Here is a 27,960-nt window from a genome sequence, read left to right as displayed (position 1 = left end):
TGGTCTACGAGGACGTTGACGCAATCGCGACTCAAATATGACCCGCCAAATACTGACAAGACAGTAGCCCTGAGGATGGAAACTCATCCCCGTATCCATCAACCGGCTGAAATGGTTCTAATATCCGTTTCCTCCAGGTTCTAGAGTTTTCTCAAGGTCCTCGTGGTTCTTCCAAATCCTCAGATTAATGTTTCTTTCAGACCCTCTGGCTTATTCTAGGTTCTAAAGTTCCTTCACCATCATCTGGTCCTCCAACAGAGCATCTATTTTCTTCCAAGTCCTTGTTTTCTTCCAGGTTTTGATGTTTCTTCCCGGCCCGCTGGTTTCCTCCAGGTTTTATTTCCTTCCAATCCGAAAAGGTGGATCTATGAGTCTAAAATAGCCTTTAAGTGCACATGACAGTGTGAACACGCTGTCCCATGGTACCCATGGTGCTCTGGACTCTATTCCAACATTGTGTCCAGTGTTCCCAGGATTGGCTTCTGATCCACAGAGATGTTGACCAATATTAAACACTTATGTATGAATCAATTAACAAGTGAATATACATTCAGGTCCTTAAATACACTGTGTAGTCAAAAGTATTTGGACCCCTGACTAACCAGCACATCCAGATGTGGTTCTTCTCCAAGCTGTTACCAAAAAGTTGTAAAGAGTTGTGTATTGTATTGTTTAGTATAGTATAGAATGTCTTTGTGTGCTGTAGCCTTAAAAATGTCGCTTCGCTAGAACTAAGAGACTCAAACCCTGTTCCAGCATGACGATGCCCCTTGTGCACCGAGCAGCTCCATGAAGACATGGTGTGGAGGTTAAGGTTGGAGTGTCCTGCACTGAGCCCTGACTCTGACTCAACCCCAATGAACAGCTTTGGGATGAACTAGAACACAGACTGCACCCCAGACCTCCTCACTCTTACAACATCAGAGTCTGATCTCACTAATGCTCTTTTGGCTGAATGATCACAAATCCACACATCTAGTGGGAAGTCTTCACCAAAGAGTGGAGCTCATTATGATAGGAAAGGAGGAGGGAATACATCTGGAATGAAATGTTCAACAAGTAGATATAGGTGTGATGGTTAGGTGTCTATAAACTTTTGGCTGTATAGTGTATCTGGACATAGACAAACTTATAATATTAGCTGTCTACTATAATATATTGGAGTTAGAATTAAATAAATGTATACTAGCTTAAAGGGACTGTTGGCTTTAATTTAAAAAGGTGTGTGCATCTAAATCAGGTGAACAGTAAGACAGTTGAAATAGAAATATACTTCATTAATGTCCATGTATTTTGGACATGACTGTACTTATCTTGTAGTGTAAAAATGTGCATGTATGTATGGTCAAAAAGTCAACACAAAGGCTCAGTGTGATGAAATGATATCTCTGTTTAATTTCTCTCTTCTTTTTTTTTAAACAGTAACTTGGAATTCGTATTTTACATGAGTCCACATGTCCCCAGAGTCGGGATACAGGACTTCAACTCTACACACTTCAGCACAGCCTCGTATTACACAATCTTCAACAAATCAAAAGAACTTGCTCATAAATTCAAGTGTTCGATGTGTATAAGCAGACAGCATGGCACTATTGATTACATACTTCGATTACATGACCATAAAATCATACAAACAGACAAGTTACAGAATGAGGGGAAAATTTATATATATATATATATATATATATATATATATATATATATATATATATATATATATATATATATATATATATATATAGTTATATAGTAGCTATTTGCAAATGAAGTAGTTTGTTGAGTATAATAGAAAAATAAAGTAGGTTAATTTTTGTGTCCGTCGTTTGAAGAACTTGTTTCTATCCTTTCCGACGCATCCATGTGAGTTTATACGAGACGCTTCACTACAAGCAAATTCAATATGAATTGAGTAGCAATGGTTTACACACCCAAGAACAAACTACATCGTATTATGAAACCTGACATGTATCAGAACAGTGAACGACACAAACACGTGACTAACAGGGAACACTGTCTAATCTTGCACGTTGGTCGTCTTTTTTTTTTTTGTTGCACAGCTACACGGCAGTATAAATCACTCTATCAGCTATGTGGTGTTACAGTCCTCTAAAGTTACACGACGTCTGCAGATACAGTGAATGCACAGTGAACACCTGACTGAAAGTGCTTTCTTACGCTTATACAGAGACGTGGGACCTAAGTCATACTTTTACATCAGTAATAAAAGCAACAGCATTTACAAACCACAGCAAAAGCGTTTTTTTTTTGTCAGCTGGCCTGAAGAAGCAAAGCAGAAGCTTAAGGTGGAGTGAAACACAGTGGTTGTCTGATCCCATTAAAAACTCCCAAGTGGCTGAGTGGAATTTTGTAAAGATTTGTAAAGGAAAAGTAAAAAATTTCCACAGACTGTAATAAAGAAGAAAAAGAAAACAAAAAAGGCAGCTTGGTGTCAGATAATGGAAATACAGCGAATATTATCTGTACTCACATCCTCCGTCATCATAAAAACCTACACATTTTCACTTTCACTCCAAAAGTCGAGCTCCAAAAGTTACAAAAAGACAGAGACTTTATCCAGGATGTTGAATCTAAAAAAAATGACCCAAGAGGTGTAGACTGTTTTACACACACACTGTGTTACAGACTGGGTTTTTTCCCCCCACATTTCTTCCACATCATCAGACCTTGTACACATTCATAGTCTAATTAGGACTGCACCAGATGTGTTCGGATAATTGGACCTACAGCAGAATGAGGTGGGTTTTTTTAAATATTATTTTTATTTCTGATGCCATCATTTGCAGTCTGTATCTATATTTAGGGTCTGATGTTAGGGTCTGAGCACATCAACCAAAACAGTAGAAGATCAGGATCAGGATCTAATGAAGCTGAAATAATCCCAAGTGAATGAAATGGAATACAGCAGGAAAGGTGGAAAATGTCTGTCTGAAAAGGTCATAATACAAACTGAAACCGCAAAGGTCAAAATCTTCATGTAGATAAAAAAAAAAGTATAGAAAATCCAGCCAACAGCCTGCTCTAGAATGGTTTGGTCCAAAACCGTTGATCCAAAACTAAGCATCGTGCTCCAATATTGTTCTGAAGGTCACTGAAGGCATAAAATGAATTAACTTACATTAAAAAAAAAAAGAAAAAAAAAAGAAACATGTAAGGGAGGTCATCATCATCATCATCATCAGTACTAATGAAATAAAATGTAGAAATAAAAGAACAATAAGAGAACAAGCACACTCCGGTCAGGATTAGACGACTTGCCGGGAAGTCTTCAGTAAACAAAAACCAAAATTCATTTCATCCATAAATCCACTGGAGCAAACATCTGGGTCTCATTTATCAAGCTGGACGTGTGTAAATCGTTTGTTGGAGTGTATCCTAGTCTCACCTTACCGAAGGTGTGGAAACATGAGGCGCGACACGAACGAACTGAAGTAATCTCAGCTGATCAGCTTCAGATCCTATCACTTGTATGGATTATGGCGCTTTAATATGCAGATTACAGAAGATATTTTATTTTAATGCTGTGCAAAACTTTATTAAAAGGGCAGTACTGAGTGAGGGAGGGAGAGATCTGGTTTGTGTGTTAATGATCAGCTTCCTGTGTGTCTTCCTGCTTTATCATCAGGGAGGATGCGCTGATCTGTGAGGGATTTCGCTAGATAACAATTTAAGATTGCCTGCGACCTGGGTACAACAGATATAGTTTCACCTTCTCTATAATCCAGTTCCTGACCTCTGCTTTTTTCCAGGTGCTGATCAATGAAACGATCAATGTTCAATGTTTTAAACACCATTTTTCAAGTACATTTACAGAAACGCACGTTTGATAACACCAAAACAACACAACAAGAGTCGCTGAATGAATCAGTGAATCAAATCTTTCGGCTACATTTACCAAAAAGATTCTGGATGAATCGACTCTAGTTTCTGAATCCTTTGTAAATTTGGCAGAATTTTTATTCCGTTTAAATTTTAGTTTGGCTCAACACAAACATTGAAACACAACTTTACTAAACGCTTGATAAATGAGGCCCATTGCTGCCTATGGACATTGTACAGTGACACTAGTTTAGGATATAAATATAAAAGCTAAAACAATCCCCAGGTATACAAGGTATATATAGTTAGCATGAAAAGCAGTTCATTTGTGAATAGTGCTACATAGTCTTATTGTTAAATACAATAAATGGAGGTTGAGACTTCAGCCTGGGGGACACTAACAGGACAGGAGACCCAACATGCTGCGTCCAGTGTGAAGTCGGGAAAGGTGGGAAAAAATAATAAAAAATAAAATACTTCTGAAGCATCAGGACTAAGTCAGCACAGGTTCCTTAACTGAAATGACATGAAAGTCCACAGAGTTTACACATTTTCTTGTGCGAGCTACTTTTTCTTATTAATTATCGCGGCACAGCGGAGCGCAAATTAAAACATGACGGGATAAAAACGTATATTTGACATCATTTGTTTAAAAAGCTAAACGTTATTGAACAGTCAGCCTACTGCCTCTTGAGAACTGATGAACATTTAAACCACACCTTGGATTCATACAGCGTTACTAATGATCCTGACCTCATGGAGTCTTGGGTTGGATCCAGCAGAGATTTAGGCCTTTTGGCAAAACAGCATTGGCTATGATTGTTATGATGGTGGCACTTTTGTTTTGTTTTTTTTAACACATCAGCAATATTACAAGAGTCAGAAATCACTGTGCTTGAAGTGAGGGTCAGGAGACACCAAGGCGGCTGAGGGGGTCCGTGGCAAACCTTTAAAAATTCCTGTTACCAACCGAGCCACTGCCGGGCGGCGTCCCTCACTGACTGGAGGTGGCCTGTCGCTGGGTGTGCTCAAGGATGGCGGTGTGGCAGAAATAATACTGTTCGGGGGTCTGGATGCTGAAGGCGCGCTGTGTTCTCATGCGCCTCACCGTCTGGCACACGTTCAGCGTTCCGACGTCCTGCAGCTGGGACAGACAGATGTCCAAAGCGCAAAACGTACCTAAGAAACAAAACAACCAAACATTTCTCTATGACTGAGAGGAAAAAAAATAAATAAATCACGATACCACAGAAGAGAGTAAACACGGTGCCTTATGGTCTCCCCAATATCTTACATTCAATACGTTCTCCACTAATCTAAGCGTGCCTATATCTCCTATAACCACACTGAGAAGTTTCAGTGTTCATCACTCTGTTCACCAAGTAACATTCCACTTCCTGGTTCGAAATGGTTAGCTAGAGACATCATCTAATGCTGCTTTTCAGAAGCAAATGACACACAAGGAATATAAATTTTAACTCAATAGCTAAAAGCTGAAAAGGAAAGAAATTACACCAAAAGCACCTTTGACAGGAACGTACACATCAGTGCGAGCTAGCTATCCATCTAGCCGGGGTGCTATAAAGTCCTTCCACTAGCAGAGTAAACTGTAGTATAAAAGCAGCTCGCCATCATGTAGTAATACTGAATATCAGTCTGCGTTCTGTGTGCCTACAGCCGAATTCTTGCCGTGCCGATATTCAGTAGGATCAAATAAAAACTCCCTCGTATGATGATCTTGTTTAAATGAAGGTGCCAGAAGTAAGCAGGTATTCACCTGTCCTGCCGATCCCTGCGCTGCAGTGGACAACCATCGGTGGCCCCAGATGATGACCTCTCCACTGTGAGCCCAGAGCCTTCACTGCCCTCTTCTGCTGCTTCTTCACCGTGCTCAGAAAGTCGAGCAGAGAGAGTGCCGAGGAGGGAACGCCGTAGTCGGGCCAGCTCAGGAACTGAAAGTGGCTCACCTGCCTCTGCTCACATGTCTGACAAGAGCAGAGAAACAGCTTTAAATGAACTTGATGCGACTATATCTGTGTCCCAAATGACCTTTTACACACTATACACATAGTATATTCACTATGCACTCTATTGTCTTGTGTATGAATTTTAGAAAGGGTTTAATATTTAGAAATGAAGAGTGTTACAAGCTGTAATCGAATGCAACAGTAGAGCTGCAACTATAGCTGTTTTCTGACATGGCAAAGTCTCAGGGAAAGACAACAGAAAGCTTTTTGCAGTTTCTCTAGATCCTAGATGACTAGTTTTTTGGGTGTTTGATAAAATGAAATGTAACTATAACCAAATTGAAAGAGTATTACGTTTTCTTTAATACATACATAATATATATATACACACATACATACATATACATACACATATATACATATATACATATACACACACATACACTTTTTTTTTTTGCCAAATCACTTCTTAAAAGTGCGTCATCACATCACCCCATCTGCTTATTTCCAGCTTGTCACACACTGGTTTTGGTCATTACTCTCCAACACGTACAGCAGAAACAAACGTTTTAAACTTTAAACAATCGAGACATTCATCACTGAATTCCTGAGACCAGAGGAAAAGAGAGTACTGTAATACTTGACTCTCCTAATGCACTTCCTGAATCCACCTAGATATGTGTGTGTGTGTGTGTGTGTGTGTATGTTACCTCTGTGTTATGCAGTTCTAGAATGGTCTGATTGTAATGGGAATGGTTGTCCACTCTCTGGTTGACCACAGCTATGTGTCCATAAACTTCCTGTCCTCCTTCCTGCAGAGGCCAGTACTGTCCACACTTCCTCCTGCCGCCTTCATCTGTCCTACACACACACAGATATACACACAGAGATAAATACACATACACACACACGTAAAGATAGATACACACACAGATTGATACACACACATATAGATAGAGAGATAGAGAGATAGAGAGATAGATAGATAGATAGATAGATAGATAGATAGACAGATAGACAGATAGATAGATAGATAGACACAAGTTACCCAACTCACAGATCATTGAAACCACACATCCTACACAAACGCTTGGCAACTTAAAGTTTGTCATTAGATCAAACATTTTTCTCTGAAATAAGGCAAAGCTCCACTGCAAGCCTCCGCCCCCTCGACCGCCAGTCATGTTTTTGTCGTCTGACTCATATCTCACCTTGTTGTCATGACGATGACTAGCACGTTTTGCTCCCACACCATTCTCCAAAAATCGTCATAGGTTTTCTCCAGGGGCCCTGTGCACAGCCACATGGTTAAATCCCAGTTAGGAACTAATCCCAGTACAGAATGGCTTCACATCACATGGCATCATATACCTTGAGTTCCGATGTACGCGTTCCTCTGTTTGTAGCCGTCCATGAAGCTGGCGTTGATGTAGTCTGATTTCTGTAAAGAGAATACGCCATCTCAATAAAACAAAGCCTTAACAAAAAGAAAGGAAGAAGGTAAAAGCGTTCGGTTCTGCACACACCTCATTCCTTCTGGATTTCAAGCGCACTCGTGTTTGATCCAGACACAGGACATCACCGTAACGATTCTTCTCCTGGTTATAAGCAGCCCTGAGGATGTGCAAAACAACCTAGTAAGTCTCATTAAAAATACAGGCTTTTCTCTATAGCAAAAAAAAAAAGAATAAAATCATAGTAATAAACAAGAAATAAGACTACAATGGAGTGTGTTTCTTGACACACCTGTAACCAAGACCATTTATCAGGGCAGATACAGATCAAAGACCACAGAGACGATGTAAAATGATGTAAGGCGATGTAAAATAAAGCACAATGTGGTATACTGACTCGCCATCAAGGTAAGATCTCCTCAACAAAGGCAGATGTGATCAGCAGCACATGGGTTTACTCACAAAGCACAGTGGAATGTTCCGGAAGGCGGCTCTTTACGGAGCTCTTCATACTCGTGGTAAATTCCGCCCCGCTGTGCCCGAGCCAGGTGAGCTGTGAATTCGGGGAGTCGCATGGCGTCTGGGCCTGGTACGTGCACCGCCGAGGTTGCCAGTGGGACGCCCAGCAGCTCATCGACAGGATCCACGCGGCCGTTCTGCTCGACCAGCAGACGCTGGTTCCAGCCGTGGACGTCCAGAGGCAGGCAGCCACCCAGGTGCTCGGGCAGGCAGGTCCTGGGGAGGTGCTGCCGTAGATCGGTCATCTTCACCATCTGGACCTGTGATTGCAGAACAAACGCAATAAAATTGCTGTAGTTTTTGGTTGGGTTATCAAAAAGTTGAACAGGAAAATGCTGTTACTATTATTTTTTTCAGCTTTTAGTTTTAAATGCTATTACTTCCTTGGCAAAAAAATCTCATCAAGTCTATGCCATTTTTTAATCAATTAAAATACCTTATTTTAAACAGTTATGTGATGTGATGTTTATATTATTTTCATTCAGGATGTGTCCATGATGGTCAAAAGGGTCTTCAGTAGATAAATGTTTATATTATTATAATAAATGTGTCTCTAGTGTCCAACTATGCTTAGGGTAGACAAATGTGCCTATAGCGGTCAAAGTATGTCCACGAATTGTAATATGCAGGGATTTGGGAAAACATTGATGACATTATTTGAGTCTCCTGTGTTAAAATCAAGTCTTTACGTGTGTTGAGAAAACACTACAGCTTAGTCATACACCTCCTGCCATTTTGTTGTGGGCACGAATATGATGCACTTGCAATTCAAGAGGATGAATTAACTAAGTTAAAATGCAGCAGAATCTTGCTATAATATCACTGGTAATGAAGCCAAACATGAGATATTGGTGCTTTCTCCTTTCTCCGTTGGACCAGCTTATGAATTCGCTTATGATTTGTCCACCTCCGAGTCTGCACCGAGTGTTTGGAGGTCGGATGCGGACATACCCGTTCTCGGAGCTTCTCCTTGAGCAGCAGGCTCAGCAGGTTGTAGGGAACTCGGAACCAGACGGGAGCACCGACTATGAACACTTTCTTCAGCCGAGCAGGAAACGCACCCTACACACAGAAACTACAGCCTCAGACAACACGATCTCTACAGCACACAGTTAACAAAGCAGGGAGATATATAACCAATAATATATTGGTGGTCTGGTGGTCAATTAATAGCACATATTCAATTTATTTTATTAAGAAAATCACATTGGAGATTTTCCTGAAATTACCATGTGAATGAACAAAAATACAAAAGTGTTTTTGTACAAGTCTAGAAACTTTTGCTCATTCAATGTGGTTTTTAAAAAACTGAACAAAAATGGAAGTAACCTTCAGCAGGTTGAGGATCTTTTTACTGAGGTCCAGCTCGAAGTTAGTGTAGTTAGATCCGGCCATGTCGTAGATGAAGACAAGGCCGTTCCTCTGCGTCTCAAAACTGCAATGAGAGACTAAACAATTACAGCTGGCAGTGTGTGTGTGTGTGTAGCTGGAATTCATACAGGTGAATATACTGAGCCATCATTTTCCTAAATGTATAGTAATATAAGACCAACAACTTAAACACATGACTGCTGTATATGAATATAAAACAGTTCACACTGACCTCTCGACCGCTCTGTCCAGCAGGTAGAACAGAGCCTGGAGCACCACATGGTTGCCCGTTTTATTTGGGTGGTGCAGCTTAGCTGTGTACAGAGCAATGGAGGCGCCTGAGGGGTCCCGTACTCCCTAAATAGGATAGACATTACAAGTTTAAGTATTAAGTGTTTAGAAAACACACACACACATTTATAAACTCTACATGCAACAGCGATGAAATATGCAAATAGCTCTCCATGCGTGAGATTTCTGTGTGATTAATGGCTTTCCAGATGTTACAGAACTCGATCCTGAAGCAAAAGATTATCAGACTAGAAATCGGTATTTAAATTAAGCCTTTTTCCTGCAACAGAATAATAAAATGACATCATCGAAAATGACATCATGTCTCACAGGCGATGTTCTCGATACGTCCACAGGGAGGCAGAATAGCCGAAGACATCAGCAGACCGTTAGTGGTTATGTATTCAAACATTGTCCAAAATGAACACGTTGTACTAATCCTGGAAATAATTCTATACTGAACACTGAACACGGTCAAGTCACAGCCACTTTCACCAGTCAGCTCTGTCCAAATATCTGCACTTTCATCTCTACAGTAAACATATCGTAAACCGTCATTTCAAGCTCATCCTTTCCACAATGACTGGAACATAAACCAATACTATGCTGACGCACACAGACAAGAAAAATCATTTGGCTGTGGATCTACTGTCATTTGTCCAAGTTTGGGAAACACTGACATAGACAGCTAAAGTAAGAACTCAGACAGTGGGGATAAAGGGCTATAAATATTACTGGCAGGATGTAGGACAGGAAGAAAGGAACAGAGCACTCTGATCGATCAATCCAGGAGAATGGAGGAAGGGGAGAGGGGGAGAGAGAAAGAGAGAGAGAGAGAAAGAGAGAGAGAGAGAAAGAGAGGGAGGGAGGGAGGGAGGGAGGGAGAGAGAGATTCAGAGAGAGGGAGAGATTCAGAGAGAGAGAGAGAGAGACAGACACAGAAAGACACAGAGAGAGAGAGAGAGAGAGACACAGACAGACAGACACAGAGAGAGAGAAAGAGAGAGAGACAGAGACAGACACAGAGAGACACAGAGAGTGAGAAAGAGCGAGAATAAATGTAAACTCTCCTCCAGTATACACACTTCCTGGTGTTCCGTCTCAACCCAAGCTGTGCTTGCGTACACAGCGTGTCCGAGAAGTCAGGAACCAACAGGAAATACGTCTGGCCGGCCGAATTTCTCGAGCAACATCCGCAAAAAAAAAAAAAAAAAAAAAAGTTGCGCAAACACAGATCAGCCATAACATTAAAACCACCTGCCTAATATTGTATAGGTCACTAAAACAGCTGATGGACTCCACAAAACCTCTGAAGGTGTGCTGTAAGTATCATGTACTGCACTTTATCATATCACTGTACTGCACTGAAATCAGACTCTGTCTCTGAATGTCCTTGTACTGGATTTACATTAACTTAATAATTTATAATACTAGATATGTGCAAAATCTCACACTAAGCCACTCCATGTCTCAGTTGGAGTGTATAAATGTAGCACCGGATATTCATAGTATATAGGCACTTAAAGCTCTTAAACTTGAACTTAATAAATCAAAATGTTATTCACTTCACCCATCGGTGTTTTTAAATGTTATGGCTGATCAGTAAATGTAAATGTTCTAAAAATCCAAAATCTAAAAATAAAATAAAATTAATAAATTCATAATAATAGTAATATTAATAATGACAATCAGTAATATTAAATGTATTTATAATAAATAAATACAAATGGATTGGATCCTGACTTCTTTTTAAAGAAGAAAAGAAAGAAAGAAAGAAAAAAGAATTAAGTCAGTAAGCATTATAATGCATCCTGCAGTAACTGTCTTGATTTGAGGAGATGGTGTACAGAGCTCAGCATCAGTCCTCAGGCTTTAACTCCACTAATCTGAGGGTTTAAAAATTTTAAAATAATCAACAAACAGCCAAAAACAAACACTTTGGTATTGTTAGTTTTGGTCTTGTCTTTTGGTAACCCTGCCACTGACCAAATGCGAACACAAAAGTGACCACAAGATGCCGTCAAGACATGTCCATGTGAACAGCTTGTGATGGACGTTCGTACCACTTTCCTCACCGACACGCCCTGCCAACAGACAGACAGTTCCTGTACTTCCTTTGAACATGCTGATCGACCTGACAAGCATCCTCATGACTCACAGGCAGCAGTGAAGTTTCCTACTTCGACTCGACCTGCGCATTACATCCTGCTGTCGGTGAATAAATGTGTTTGTGGTTTGACGTTCAAACGATCCACTTAAGAGCTACAGGAATCGATTCAATATCAGTAAATGAAGGAGTTTCCAAACAGCATGGCCTCGATTACAAAGACGCTCTGAATAACTACTAGTTTTGTCATAAGATCCTAATCACAGTACTACTTATTTATTAAAAAAGATAAAATAAAAATTCTTAGACGTGATGATCTCTCCCATTGAAATCTTATCTCTCCTCTAAATGACAGTGTGGCTCAGAGTGTAAACGATTAGAGATAGGACTTCCGCTTCGATTGAAAAGCTTCTCACGGTTTCAGCTCTTACTGCTGAGGTGTTAGGGTCTTTACTTTTCTTTAGTTTGTTGCGATCAACTCCGATACCTGAGCCAGTAAAAATATCTTTAATACAGGAAACTTCTAATATTTCTCTTTTTATTCCTACCAAGCGTTAAATGATTTTTTTAATGGCAGATCGTTTATTTCCAGCATCGAAAGAACATAAAACATTAAGGTTTAAAGCTTTAAATTAGTCTAGAAAAAAAGATTAAATTATTATATATCAAACATTACACCATTTCAATCACGAGAAACATCAGAAAATTGCAGTCAAGATATTTTTACGAAGAAAGAGGTTTGAGAATTGACCTTCAACAGCAATATTTTTTAAACAGGAGAGAAATCTGTATTTAACAAACTAATCAGAGAAACCTGACACTCACATGGTTTTGACTGGTTGATGTTTAGTCTAGTTTTATATATAGATATACAAAGTTTGATATCGTTCATATTTGTCTAACAACAAGAGGTCAAACCCGTGTCTACAGTGTGTGTGTGGACATGGATGCAGACACGTCTACTGCTTCCTGTTACTAACCTGAATGTCAGAAATAACCTTAAAAGATACTTCAAACATAAAGGAAGCTAAAGAAAAAACAATTTCAAACATCTGAACTTGCTGTGAGCTTGAGTCCAACATTCCAAGATCTTATCAGTTTACCTCCTGGTTACAATCCTAATTCTGTATAAAATCTTAAACATACAACCGCTCGAGCCTGAGATATCACGCAAAAGAGAGACTCTCAGATGGACGGATGCACAGATGACCTTGAAAACATAACACATACAGTACAACGCTGTTTGGTGGAGGTGTAAAAAAATACTTCCATAGCAGGGGCTTTAGAGGACAGTTTGAGTACAGAATCCTACAGACCTTGATATTTACCACAGCACACAATAATATCATTATACACTATGTAACAATTCTACTTCTGAACATTTTCACGACTTTTCTGTGAACACGGGATGATTCATGAGAACGACATGAGAAGAAACTAAAAAGAACCTCATCCTCATCTGGACGACACCGGAGAGTGGGATTATAAATCGTTTCCCTTCTATAAGTGTGTACTATATGGTCACAAAGTGCAATTGTGTAACCAGGAAATTCATTCTAGCTTTAACATGAAGCCTGTCTAGTTCAGGGGTCTCCAACCTTTTTCCCTCTAAGAGCCTTTTCGACAACATGAAGGTGGCCAAGAGCTACTCGTGTTATATTTTTAGTAACATTTATTTATATAGCTTAATGCCATAAACCAAACTAGCTGAATAAACTATTTGTGTGTGAACTTTTTGCAATAACCTTTTTTAAATTCACATAAGCAGCATGTTAACTGATTTAACACAGCTGGTTTGCTGACTAGATTAATCGATTATTATTGTCAGATTTCATTCAATCACATGGATTCTGTTATGTAGCAACTTACAAGTTACTTACAAGTCCCCTGGTATGTACCCTGATGGCCTAAGCAAGACTGAAAAAGACTCTTTATACAACTCCTTTGTTTTCTAATTTAATATCACCTTCAATATCAGAGACCTGACATTGTATTGGGATTTACAGGATTATATAATAGTGGGGTGGGACATCTGAGTTTGACTTGGATGAAATCAGGTTAATTGAGTTCATTTGATTTTATCAATTTCGTACATATTCTAGTAAACTATAGGTGAGCTACTCAGAAGTGGGTGAGCGATGTGTTGGTGACCCCTGGTCTAGTTGAAATTATCAGCTGATCACTGATGGGAGATTTGACACGGTGTTTGAAGTCCTAACAACATTCCTTTTATAATAATGACTCTGATAACTCGGAGAGTTTTGCTAGTTTGATGGGAGGAGTGGATACTGCAAACCAAACGATAATTTCACTGATGTGATACTCACCAAGACAGTGAACTTGCCGCTAAGGAGCTCCGAACGTAGCGGCTCTTCCTGGGGCTGTAGCTTGACGATGCCCTCCCTCAGACGCGTCTCCTGCCACAGGAAAGAGTATTACAGCTGAATTAGCGTTCATGTGTCCTATACTGGACATATAAACAAGCTATTAGCATGTAATCATGTCAGCTGAAATTACACTACTTATGATTTAGTTTTAGTCATATAGTATATTGGAATTTTGTTGAACAAAACCCCTGACTCAGCGTTTTTATTCATGGGAAAAACCCAATCTTTGGCATGGAAGTTGATTCTTTATGACACTGAGTTAATCAGAGCTAATACCTCAGAGAAATGACTCATTTAAAGACAAAAACGCATAAATGTGAAAAGTTCTAGAAAATAAAACCACAGAAGGATTAAAGAAAACAGAACGACAAAATGAGTCTTTTAGTTTATTTCTCTTTCCAGCGGAGGCCGTCAGCCCACGCGCCCGGCTGCCATCTGTTCAGTATATGATCACCCACAGATTTTAACACAACTCCACCATTTCTACTACAATCTTATACAAAATACGTGCAGCCAGGCCAGAGCACAGGAGGACTATTCAGTATTTAGATTGGTATTTATTGTAATTTAATATCTATCTGTCTGTCTCTCTCGATCTAAATATACACACATCACTAGATCTATCTATCCATCCACTGATCCATCTATCATCTCTACATCTATTTATCCATCCATCCAACTCTATGTTCCTATTCATCCATGTACCTATCCATCCATCTCTATGTATCCAACCATCCATCCGAATATACACACACACACTCACCACTACATCTATCCATCTCTACAGCCATCCATCCATCCATACATACATCTATCTATCCATCCATCTATCCTATCTATCCAGCCATCTATCCTATCCTATCCATCTATCCATCCACCCATTCATCCATGTATTGATCCATCTTTATCTCTACGTCTATGTATCTAGCCATCCAACTATATATCCGAATACACACACCACTACATCAACTGGTACATGAATCTGAGTGTGTTTGTTCCTGTCCCTCAGCAGTGTTGGTCTAGTTTCAGACTGACTTGATTCTATTGAACCCCGAGGCATCTTTGTTCATCTTACATCACAAAACGCACACACTAACACAACCTTGTACATGACATCTTGGGTTTGATACCACAGTAAACTTCCTGATCCACATCACTGCTTTCATGTGACCAGCTTTTCATACAAACCTGCTCAGACTAAACCACCAGTGTGAAGAAAATGCAGAAAAATAACACTGATGAAAATGTGAGCACGAATATTTGATTAGGTCCAGCAATTCTCTTGCAGGAGCTTTTTACAAAAGAAATGTGGCATTCAGATGATAATCTGGCCTGTTTGGGGAAAAAAAGATCATGGCCTATGAGAGTGTGTGTGTGTAAATTTACGGATAATGAGACTTATTAATGTGAACCTTGGCTAATATGATTAAAAACTGGCATGATTTGCTGCAATACTGTACATCGATTACTGCATTAAGTTTTATACAGTTTAATTTAAATGGTATGTATGTACTTAGAATTGAGTAAAACTTGCGTCATGTTAATGAGTGGAAAGATAGCAATCCATCTAAAAATTAGGACAAATAATAAAATATAATATAGTATAATAACAGCTATGCAATAAAGAGAGAAAATAAATGGCACATTATAACAGGAGTAAGTGTTACTGTGTGTGTGTGTGCTGCAGTGGCTGAGCTGCATTACTGGAAGACTTTGCTGCATTGACTTGCCTCAGAAATGCCAAGTCAGTAATTTCCTAGCAGCTGTTAGCTAGCTATGAAATGAAACATGTATTAAAAAGTTTAGTTTCCTTTTACCAGAGCTGAGAAATAACTGATGTTGACTGATGTGCACAACAAACCAGAAGTGAGAACAGAGAAAGGAGTGTCAATTGCAATGACATATTTCATGCTATGCACCGAAAACAGGAAGCAAGATGTGGCTATTTTCTCATGTGTACATTGTGAGAATCTTGTAAATGATGACCAGGGGAAATGATCAGGAAATGAAGATTTAATACTGATATACAACATGATTATAGTGCTCTGAAATGCTGTAGTCTGAAATGCAGGATCTCCCAAAAGAGCCGCTGGCTAGGGTTCAGGCTCACGCATGCCTTGGCATCCTGTATAAACCATAACACTGACAGATATTAAAGTATAACGATGGCTCTCGAAGCAGCACAAAAAGCTCCATGAACTTTCCGTTTTCTCCTCCAAGGTGAACCGAACGGACGCTGATCAGATTATAATTTCCTTGTGTTTTCTTCCCCTGTGTCAAAACCCCACCGTTTCAGCAGCGCTACATGGAAACAAAATAAACAGCGCCGTCATTTCATTATGAATAAATCATAAGGGGTTAGTACACCAGCCTGTATGAGCGGATCATATCGAACAGTTACACTCAAGGACTGCTTTCACCCATTAGTCTGGCTCAAACGGATTCAAAAATCTAGTTTTCAACTCTATCTGAAGAAAAGGAAAAGTCAAGCATTTTGTTCCTGTGGAAATCGGGTGATGCTGCGTTCAACGTGGCTCCCGGGTTTAAAGTGAATCTGCATGGTCACACTCATCACACAAGCGTCCGCCTACATCAACAGGAACAGCTACACAATGTTTCCATTTTTATCAAAGATCTTACCCACCTCTTACTGTTTACATGTTCATGACTCCATCTAGTTTCAATTAGACACACACGGCCGCTTACTTCCTTTTTAAGCCCTTGCCAGAATTGAGTAATTCATTTTGCGCTGTCTAGAGGAATAAATCAGCTCCATGTGTCTGTTCCTAGCTCACAGCATTTCCTACGTATACGCAAGGTTAAAGTGTGATTAGTGTTATTGTTCTCTCTACGCTAACTCATTATGCGCTGATAGCGGTGAATGGTGTTGCTTGAACACTTAAAACCTCTAATTTGTCTTTTTTTTTTTTTTTTTTTTTTTTTTAAATGTAGCTTTATAGAAATTCAGCTTTACAGAAACATGGAGATCTGCAACACTCCAGCCAGAGGAGACGGTGACGAGGGGAAAACTCTATGAGAAGACACTGAGGGGAAGCAGCGTCCAAAAGAAACACCACATCCTCTTCTGAGTAACACAGCATTAGTTGTCAGGACTTATGTTCATTACATATGTTAGACTTTATGTAGGGTACATAAGTGAGTGAAACAGGAAGTTAGCATTGGCGCAAGCTGTGTTCTGTTAGTGCTTTCTGTTAGAACCAACATGAACTTTTTCAGCAGGTTGTGCTACAGTAGCTCTTGGGTGTCCGTGACCCTGTCACCGGACCACTAGTTGTCCTTGCTTGAACCATTTTGTGTCTGTGTGTGTGTGTGTGTGTGTGTGAGCTGCAGTGGCTGAGCTGCATTACAGTAGCTCTTGGGTGTCCATGACCCTGTCACCGGACCACCGGTTGTCCTTCTTGGACCACTTTTGGTAGGTACTAATCCCTGCACACCAGGAAAAACCTCAGTTTTGGAGATGTGATGATCCAGTGCTCTAAACATCACAACCTGGTCCATGTCAAAGCCTCAGATCCTTACACTGTCCCATTTTTCCTGCCTCAAACAAGATCTGACTGTTCACCTGCAGGTTAATAAACCCCACCCCTTAACATGAGTCACTGGAATGAGATAATCATCGTTATTCAGCTCACCTCTCAGTGGTTTTAATGTTATGGCTGATCTGTGTGTGTTCTATAAACACAATAAATAGAAATAAAAATAATCTGCATGTGTTTTGGTGTGGATTCAAGGTTTTTTTTTCTATATTTCTCGGTGAAGATTGTTACTGATATCTTGCATATTCTTTCTTTCTTTCCTTCCTTCCTCTTTCTTTCTCTCTCTTTCCCCATCTTTCTCTCTCCCTCTCCCTCTCTCTCCCTCTCCCTCTCTCTCCCTCTCTTTCTTCTCTCCCCATTTCTCTCTCTCTCTCTCTCTCTCTCTCTCTCTCTCTCTCTCTCCCTCCCTCGCCCATCTTTTCTTCTCCTCTGACTTAATCATTTCTTCTCTCTCCAAGAAACCATAGTGTCCTGAAGACTTTCCTGAGTTGGGAAAGTGACTGTTTCAAAGCGCTTGCACTGGAGACTCCTTTCATAAATGTCTATGTGGAGCATCTGCTGTATGAAAAACAACAATGTTAAAGAAAAACTTAAAGTTTTCCACATACCCTGTAGCTGTGGAAGAGCTCTATGGCCCGAAGGACATCAAACTTTCGTGCCATGAGGAACTTCACGGCCACGTCCCAGGTGAGAGGAGAGACTCCATGTTGGCTTGTCCACTTATTGATCTCCTCCAGGAACTGCTTTGTGGCCTGGAAACACAGTAGCAACACATGACATTCAGGTCAGATCTCCTACAATTAGCTTGGAAAAATCGGAGAATAATAGGAAAGCCGTGACATTAGACACTTGCTCGGGATGACTAATGTTTCAGAAGCTTTATCTGTCTACAGATCAGGTTTTCCCCAGAATAATGAGCAAGTCATGACTTTTTCCAGCACCGTCAAATATAGCTATGGAGCTAGAAGTTTTCAGGATTTTCCGCATCACTGCATTAGTCATGCTGTGTTCAGGAACTCTCACTGTAGCTGGATATGATGCAAAAGATTTGAGATTATCAGGAAATTAAAACTATACACCCTGAGGCAGAGCTCAGTTTATTGGGTGGAAAGAGAATCTGACTAACTTTATTTCATGGTGAAGGAAAAATGAATTAAATGGGAGGCTCGAGTGGACTGAAGCAAATAACTAGGCTAATACAGTGCGCACACACGACTGATTATGCACAGATGTTGTCATTTCCCAAAGCTATTAACCTACATTTTCTGTAAAAACATAATAATAAAAAAAAATGTAGTCTGATTGTTGCTGCTCACAGCACAGGGTTTGTCCACCTTAGAGACTCCAAAGACAATTAATTTTCCTTGAAACTGTGCGCCATTCAGAAAACTAAAAGCAAAAGACTGCCACATCTATTAAAAGGATTTCTGACCAACCATCAAACAGGTGAATAGTGTTTCTGTATTCACCAAAGCAGCAGCACAACATCCTCAAAACACACATTCAGCTAAAGTCCACTTCCATTCAGGTGTGTGAAGCAGGAGTACAGCTCTCACAGAAAGTCAGACTGCAGTTTTGAAGATGCTCTGATCCAGTTGTCTACCCATCACAAGTTGGCCCTTGTCAAACTCGCTCAAATCCTTACGCTTGCTCATTTTCCTGCTTCTAACACATCAGCTTTGAGGGCCAAATGTTCACTTGCTGCCTAATATATCCCACAATTAAGAAAAATGAGATTTGAATCAAAATTTCCTACACTGTCAGTGTCCCACCGACTAACAGGTGCCATGATGAAGTGAACACTGATTATCTCCTCACCTCAACGTTATGCCTGATCAGTGTAAATTAAATCAAAAGGCTATCACAGAAGAATTCATGGTCCTCCTCCACTGGAACAGTTCAGAGAACGAGCATGGAGCAGCGTTAATGCAGTTGACCACCGGGTGCGATAATGCCGCGTTTGTTCCGAATTCCTACGAAGGAACTTGGAAGATAAAACCATGTAGGTTGAAAACATACTTATAAGCTCTGCACTTCTGTGGTAAGACAGATGCAGCATAATATCTCGATGGAAGCTGAACGGAGCAGTGAAAACCCTCCGCCATGAGTCTAGAAAGAGGAGTGAAATCAATAGAACATCAAAAAGCAATCTTTACTAATTAATATTTGAAGAGAAGTTGAAATGTATGGAGTAGCAGTTGAGAGCATTTGTTGAATGGCTGATGATATTATCTCCACATAAAACATTCAAGTGAGCAATGAGCAAACCACTGCAGCTGGTGCAAACCCCCATCTGCAGCTTTTTTTTTATTTAAGCCTGGACAAACCCTGCCCGTGTGAGTAAGATGACCGGCTAGTCAAGAGCATCATCAGTGGGATTATTCTGAAAGGAGGCTTTTGTTGGTGTCTCTGAGGAACCAGTGCTCTGTGCTGTGATTATAAAACAGGAGATGCAGCAGTATCAGCAGTCAGCTCTTTCACTGGACTGGAAGGTGGCCCCTAACACACACACACCCACACACACACACACACCCTCTTAATAAGGAACTGAAATAAACCCTCCCTCAAAATGTCCAAATGTACAATCTAATGTAAAATTGAGCGCTCAAGCTAAAAGAGCAGATTGTGGGTGTGTTGAGACTGAAGCACATCACCAGGTCAGAACAGTCACTTCTATTTCACATATTATTAAGAGAAATGACTCGACGTTGAGGCTTGTCTCGGTCTCGAGGGATTGCATTCTTTGCTCTTTATAGTATTACTGACGGAGGCCTAAATGGATCAGTGTGCAGTGTGTGTGTGTGTGTGTGTGTGTGTGTGTGTGTGTGTGTGTGAGTGAGAGAGAGAGAGAGAAAGAGAGTGCAGAATGAGGCAAGTGGGCTGAGATTAGTTTACTGCAAAGTCTCAGATATCCATGTGGGTAGAGGAGAGAAAAAAAAAAGGCAAAAAGGTTTACTGCTAATACACATTAACTATGTTCAGTCACTTCCTGAAACACCACAATCTCTCTCACACACTCACTCACACACACGCAAGATGAGGAGATACAGACGAAGCATGACTGAGATATACATATGCAGATGGAAGATTTCAGTTCATTTCTACAATAGAGTGCTTTATTAAGAAGGTAACAGTGTGACATGAACACAGAGCAGCACATGAGCCAGTAGGAGGGAAACACAAGACATTTGTTAAATCATTAGTATAATGTTGTCCTTTTACGATTTGGACATCACAGAATCCGATTTGCAAATAAGCGCTTTACATTAATTACTTTCAGTAAAGTTTGTGATGTGGATTTGGCCTGATCTTGTAACCTCTAAGCACAATAAATAATAAATTCAACACGGCAGCAGAGTGAGTTCATGTTCAACTCATATTTTCAAACCAGAAATCTAAGGACTTTCAGAAACTTTAGGATTTCAGATCACTCCAAAACTCCCTTTAACTTTCTTTTGAGCAGACTTACTGGTTGTGAACAAAGTTCTAAAACTTTCACACATAGAGAACAATATGTTAACGTTCTCAAACGATATGGTTTGCAGACATTACACTCATCTGTGGTTCTTCCACAAACTGCTGCAACAAAGATGGAAGCACATAATTGTATAGAATGTCTCTGTGGGCTGACCCTCAGACCCATATGTGGTTCTTCCACCGACTGTTACCGCAAAGTAACATTACAATATCTCTTCACTGGAACTAAGAAACTCAAAACCTGTTCCAGCATGACGATGCCCCTGGGCACAAAGCAGCTCCATGAGGACATGGTGTGGAGGTTAAGGTTGGAGTGGAAGAACTCGAAGGTCCCGCACAGAGCCCTGACTCTGACTCAACCCCACTGACCTCCTCACTCTTACTGCATCAGTGTCTGATCTCAACAAGCAAAATATAGGTGTGATGGTCAGGGGTACACAAATGTTTGTGCACAGAGAAATGTATATTGATACCTTTCTGTATGAATTTTGTACACAACGACAGAAAAACACAATGTGACTCATATATTGTACCTTTAAAACAAGCCAACAATAAAACCTAAATTGTTACATTCACTGAAAAGCAAAACACTGGTCATGCCAAGCCACCGTGCATATTAACATTATGTTGTTCTTGTGTAAAATATCCTCATAGGATTAAAACACAAAATTCTACTTTTTTCAACCGGTTCAGAGAGATTTAAGAAACCCTTGAAAGCAAACGCTGTTTACAGCCTAATGGGATGTTTCTGGTTAGTGTCACTGCAGGTCAACATGAGCGAGTTCTCATTTAGCTCATACTGGAAATGAGAGATTTTTGTGGTCGTGTGTGGAAATCGCATTGAGTCAGCGAGATTCGAAAGTTAAAAGCGTCATCAGTGAACGCAGCAGTTTTCAGAATTTAGGAACTTTCCCACCTGAAATCTGCACTAAACCTTACTGCAAGTCACGTGTTTAGTTCACTGAAGTCTGCAGAGATGTAATATGTAGCATACACACACATACAAGCTCTCTCAATCTCTCTCTCTCACACACACACACACACTTTCTCACAGATAAACTTTATCCCTGTATGTAACTCGACTTTACTTAACACCGACCATCAGCCTTCCAGCTGGAGCTGACTACAAAATACACATCAATCCCCAAGCTCCTGCTCTCTGAACCCCACTACATCTATATGCCTTGCATCCTTAAAGGAACATCAGATTTCAAAACCCTCACATCTGAAAATACAAAACATGGGCACTTATGATTTTGGGTTGATTTGCCACTGGCCAAACTTTAATTGCATCTATGTGCAAAGATTGTGGAGAAAATGATCATTTTACACTGACAAAAAAACAAAACAAACAAAAAAAAAAACCCACACACATCATTCACAGATGCCCCAACCTTATCTTTCTCAAATATTATTATTATTCCAAATCTCATTCCATGGGTCACCACCACCACTGTACTGCTATATCCTGCCAGACCTGTGTGATCAATCTGAAAATTGCAGATGTCCTACACACGACCAAAAATGTACACACGTACGATTACACACCCTCACACACTCAGCCATAAGCCTGTCGTCAGTCGGTGTCTATTTTGGCATCAGTCGATAGTGAACAGGAAGAGATGTGCGTCAGCAGCTCTGCCCATGTCTCAGTCTTTCATTTTCCTATTGCTTTCTCTCTCTCACTCACTCACTCATTCACACACACACGCACACGACTGCTGAACTGGGAGATGGTACATTCCACAGTGGAACTCTTAGTCAAGGGAAATGCTTTTAACAGCTGGATGATACAGCGGGTCTCTCTGCTGGACATGTCCAGCCTAGAACATACCTACAGCACACACAAAGAAACACACACACACACACACTCTTCTCAGTATCTTGCATCTCTCCTGAAGCTGCAGGTCTCCTGTGTGAATAGTTTCTGGCACAGGAAAATAGAGAAGGATCCCCCCCTCTCCCCCCTTATCAATAAAGGAGACCGAAAGATGCGAGATAAAGCCATAAAGCTTGCTTTTTTTCATTGGGGTAAAAAAACTTCCAGAATGACTATCAGGAAAAGTTATAGTTTTGAAGAAGAATGAATACAAACACCACACATCATAAGGGGGAAAAAACCCACAATTAGTGAAGTCATTTATGCCGATTAGACCAGACTCCCTTTAAATCATCTTAACCTAAAGTACACAGAGCTTCATAAAGTCAATGTTATGTATTCTCACAATAAATTGAACTTCGCTTGTAAAACACTGTGGGGGGAGAAACCCAAGCAGCTTATATAAGGGCCGTTTCCTGTTGCAGGCCCTGTGTGTGTGCAAGAAGCTACAAAGCGCCCGTTTACTGATAATGTCACAGGAAAATGGCTTCCACTTTCACACAGACTTTACATAGTCTTAAACTTTTCACAGAAATCCTTGTCAAAAAGAGAAATCTTTTTCTAACAATGTAAACGCGGATTACAAACAAAACGACTTCTGTAAACTAAACAGTGAGGCTGGATCCCAAACAGCTCCCCCACTTCCTACACGAGTGCACTACATAGGGCGCTTTTGTTGCTTTATGCTAATATACCTACCTATCTAGACAAATTAAAGGGGGGGGGGTGAGAGAGAGAGAGAGAGAGAGATTTGCGATGCAAACTTTTTTGTCCAGCTTGTATTTGTAAGTGTAGGTCAGGTCTGAATGTATTGCAGCCAAGTTTTGCAAAGTTGACACTGAAACTGGTTTTCAAGCAGATTTCCCCCAGAAATCTTGAGATAATTAGCATAGAAAACAAAGGAAAAACAGCAAAACTACAATATTTCATGCTCAAAGTTTACAACAGAAGATTCATACCGAAAGGTTGACTCATTGATGTAGAAGAGTTTTGGGCTGAAATTCAAATCACATACTGCACAGTGCTTGTGGTCACAGATAAAAGACCACCGTATTATTATTATTATTATTACTACTACTGTTATTGTTATTATCATCAGAGTCCATTTTCTGCGACAGGGCCCGACAAGGATCCAGGCATCCTGCTAGATCCAGATCCATTGAGCTTGTATAAAATGTTTTCTGGTTATTATTTATTATTCTGAATGGAGTACTCTACATACCTGCTCTTCCTCTGCTGATAAAGTGGCAGCCATCCTTCAGGTCCTTTCCAGCAATAAAAAAAACAAACAAAAACAGCTTCCTGTATTTAATCAGTCGTCGAGGAATTAAACCCGAAAAGACGGATTACAAGCTAGTTGTGTGTTTTAGCGACAATCAAGCGAGGACTGTAGCTCATTTACAAGAGGGGAGATTTAAAACACAGTGAGAGCTAGCTCTTGTGCTAAAAGCAAACTTGGCATTTTGTCCAAGTTGCATGTCGCTGGACTAGAGACCGGAGCCTCTGTGCCATGCCTGCGCGCGCGCGCACGCACACACACACACACACACACACACACACGCGCGCGCGCGGACGGACACGGAAAACCTTCACATCAACTTAAGAGCAGCTTTTATTACACAATCAGCCACTGTTTTAGCGACACCGTAAAATCCTACTAAACTAGCCCCTCGTCTTTGCTAAGCTAATGTCAGATTAGCACTACCTCGCGCTCCTGCGTCTTTAGGGTCCAGGACGCGTAAACACAGAAACCGGAAACACCCCCTGTGCTGCATTAAACTAAAACGTTCCCAACATCTGGAGTCCTCTCCTCCTCTTTCTGCCTTTAGTGAGATTCAGTGTGCTGGTGGTGATGGTGGTAGTAGGTTTAGGGGGATATACATATATATTTAAACGCGCCCCCTGTTGGCTACAAGAACACTGTTTGCAAAAGAGAAGCTCCGCCTACTCTCATTCATAAAAAAATAACACTGACGTGATGGGTGCCGCGGCACGTTTTCTACTGCGCATGCGTTAGCAGCAGCGCATGCGTAAGCGACGTTATGAAACTTCGGATTTAATGTGCAAGTATGACGTAAACCACGCAAGCATTTTTTGATAATGCAAAAAAACCCATAATGTTTAAAAACAGTGATGTTCGAGTCCAGAAATGTCAGAGTCGAATCCGGTTCTGATTCCAGGAAACGATTCTACACAGTCATTTTCTCGATTCTGATTCCAAGTGATGGGAGTCGATTCCAGGAAACGATTCTACACAGTCATTTTCGCGATTCTGTTTCCAAGTGGGGGGGTCGATTCCAAAAATCGATTCAACACAGTCTTTTTCTCGATTCTGATTCCAAGTGATGGGAGTCGATTCCAAAAATCGATTCCACACAGTCAGTTTTTCGATTCTGATTCCAAGTGATGGGAGTCGATTCCAAAAATCGATTCCACACAGTCATTTTCTCAATTCTGATTCCAAGTGATGGGAGTCGATTCCAAGAAACGATTCCACACAGTCATTTTCTCAATTCTGATTCCAAGTGATGGGAGTCGATTCCAAGAAACGATTCCACACAGTCATTTTCTCGATTCGGATGGGAGTCGATTCCAAACACCGATTCCACACAGTCATTTTCGCGATTCGGATAACAAGTGATGGGAGTCGAGTCCAAAAATCGATTCAATGCAGTCATTGATTCTCGATTGAAAAATAGGGAATGAAATTGGGCTTAATAAAGCAAACAGTGCAGTATTATTCAAGTACATTGAACTACTATATATTTCAACACATACTGCTCTTCACTGAACACAGGACCTGTTCTTTGCTAATTGTATTTGCTAAAATATTAGAGAATCACACTGGGTAATTTGTGTTAACATTTATTTACGACCTTATGATTTATAAATAAACCATAAATGTATAAATATACAAAACATATCCACAATCTGACCTAATCTATTTCCAAAACATGTCAAACCATGGCACTATGTGTTTAGAGAAATAGACAAGCTAACACTAATTAATATCTGAGAAGATAAATCTGGTCCATATCCTGTTTCTTCGTGTGGAATCGTGTCTAAAGATTTGGATTCGAATCTCTATACCCAATTGTTTCGACTCGAGGATTCGATTCTTTTTTTGGTATCGACTCCCAGCCTTTTATTATGAATTTTATCGAGTAAAACGTCCTTCACCCTAACTGATTAAGATGAACCATTATTGATGTTCCTCCCCATACGTAATATGTAATATTATTTCCAAATTCTAAATGTATTCTTTAATGGGTGGTCTCCATACGTTTAACATATTTATTAAATCTATTAAAGTTAATTGATTCAAATTCCATAAACACTGCTTTCATATCTGATCGATAGTATTGTTTTAGGTGGAATCTCTATTACTATGTCTTGAAAAATAAATCTATGTTGCAATTTTTTTTATTCATGCTATTTCTGATACAGTTAATATGCACTCCACAATATTAGGAACACCTGTACACATTCATGCAGCTTTCTAACCAGCCAATCATGTGACAGCAACACAGTGCATAAAATCATGATTTTTAGATTTTAATAATTACCATTTAATTTCAATTTGGTGTATTAAGGCATAAAATAGACTGATTCTACCAATCAGTAAATAGTGCCATCTAGCTGCGATTCATGGTGTCAGTTAGTGTTTTAATATAGTACAAATAATAATAATAATAATAATAATAATAATAATAATATAATAATAATAATAATAAAAGAAATCAGCTTCAACATCATGAGGTGGACATATTCGACCAAATATTTGTCCTTTTGGACATATAATGCCTTAATATTTCCACTGTGCTGTGGAAGGGATGTTTCTGATGTTTTTGGTTTCACAGATTTGTTCCTAAATGATGTTTTCCTCAGATTGCTGTACATTTACCTTGGTAGGATGTATTTCACTAATATAATACTTTTAGAATAAGAATTATTTCAATATAAATTCTGTATGTTTTCATTATCAGAAATCTGTTACTTTCAGTAATATTCTTCATTTCCATCATCATCAAACACACTATTCCTTTTTATTTACTATTTTTATTAGGTGAACAGCAACAAGTGAACTGCTTTGCTTAAACTCGCACGGCGTCTCACTTCCCTCACTCTCCTTTTCTTTCCTTCCTTCTTTGTTTTTGTTCTTTTTACTCTTTGCCAGGAATTCTGGCACTCCTTTCAGGAATTCTGTTCATTCTAGTGGTCCTACTCCATATTATCACGTTTGCACACGTCCCATTTTTCGATGGTCTATAAACCCCTGCTAACAATGCAGAGGCTTAAGATAGATGGACAAAAAAAAGAGATGACTTGCACCAGAGGGCAAAAGTTTGCACGCCTCATGTATACTGATGATAAAAAAAAAAATGAACAAACCCAAACAACCCTGATTTCTAGACTGGACTTATGGAAAGCAAATTATTGGCATGGTATGATGATCGAGAATATTTATATTGCATTTAAAAAGAGCAATGAAAACATTAAAACTGATAATACTCCAATCATGTATGACTAGTTTTGATCCTACCAGTGAGGATAAAGTAAAATCTGTGAATAAAAGTAGAGCTGTAGTGTAGGTTAGTGTTGTATCGCTCAGATACACTTTGCCTTTTCACTACAGGGTCAGAAAGATCAGCTGCTGAATTCTCAGCTATTAAGTTCTTAAGCAAGGATTCACAAATGATGCAGCATTGTATCTGTGAGAAGTGGGCTGATGATGATGAAATGCCTTATTTGTGGGGAAGAAAAAACCCCCATTTTCCGTGGAATGAACGACCAAGTGCCTCTTTCTCAAAATGGAAAATGGCAGGTTAAACGTTGAACGGTTGAACGCAGGCAAGATGGCAAGATGTGACGTAAGGGACGTGTGGTTTTAAAAGAGTGGTTTTGGTATTAGTCATATGCTGCTTTCCAGGAACACACAGCCCATCAGTGTGCAAAAGACCTACTTAAAGAAAAAGATAAATAAGATGTCACTTAAATGATTATGATAAAGTTCTGAGTATTGATACTTGCTTTGATATTTTCTGACACCATTAGATTAAAATCTTGCTTCTAGATTGAATAACAGACCAAATGTAAAGATCACAGAAGATTCC

General features: G+C 39.8%; 1 protein-coding gene across 1 annotated transcript; it reads right to left on the bottom strand.

Moving 5' to 3' along the window:
• Positions 1-1,370: 1,370 nt before the first annotated feature.
• On the bottom strand, positions 1,371-24,732 carry ptpn9a (protein tyrosine phosphatase non-receptor type 9a). Its single transcript, XM_058408825.1, has 14 exons — positions 24,552-24,732; positions 24,069-24,111; positions 18,099-18,242; positions 13,874-13,963; positions 9,381-9,505; positions 9,107-9,212; positions 8,729-8,839; positions 7,721-8,037; positions 7,331-7,418; positions 7,176-7,245; positions 7,016-7,094; positions 6,515-6,665; positions 5,615-5,822; positions 1,371-5,016 (listed from the first exon to the last, which is right to left on the bottom strand). Exons 2-14 carry the CDS (start codon positions 24,099-24,101, stop codon positions 4,832-4,834), a joined length of 1,707 nt encoding a protein of 568 aa, XP_058264808.1. The 5' UTR covers positions 24,102-24,111; positions 24,552-24,732; the 3' UTR covers positions 1,371-4,831.
• Between the last annotated feature and the right edge of the window lie 3,228 nt (positions 24,733-27,960).

The sequence above is a fragment of the Hemibagrus wyckioides genome, linkage group LG14 (assembly GCF_019097595.1).
Source record: "Hemibagrus wyckioides isolate EC202008001 linkage group LG14, SWU_Hwy_1.0, whole genome shotgun sequence".
Lineage (NCBI taxonomy): Eukaryota > Metazoa > Chordata > Actinopteri > Siluriformes > Bagridae > Hemibagrus > Hemibagrus wyckioides.
The sequence above is the reverse complement of the archived record's forward strand: the minus strand, read 5'-3'. Positions and strand labels throughout refer to the sequence as shown.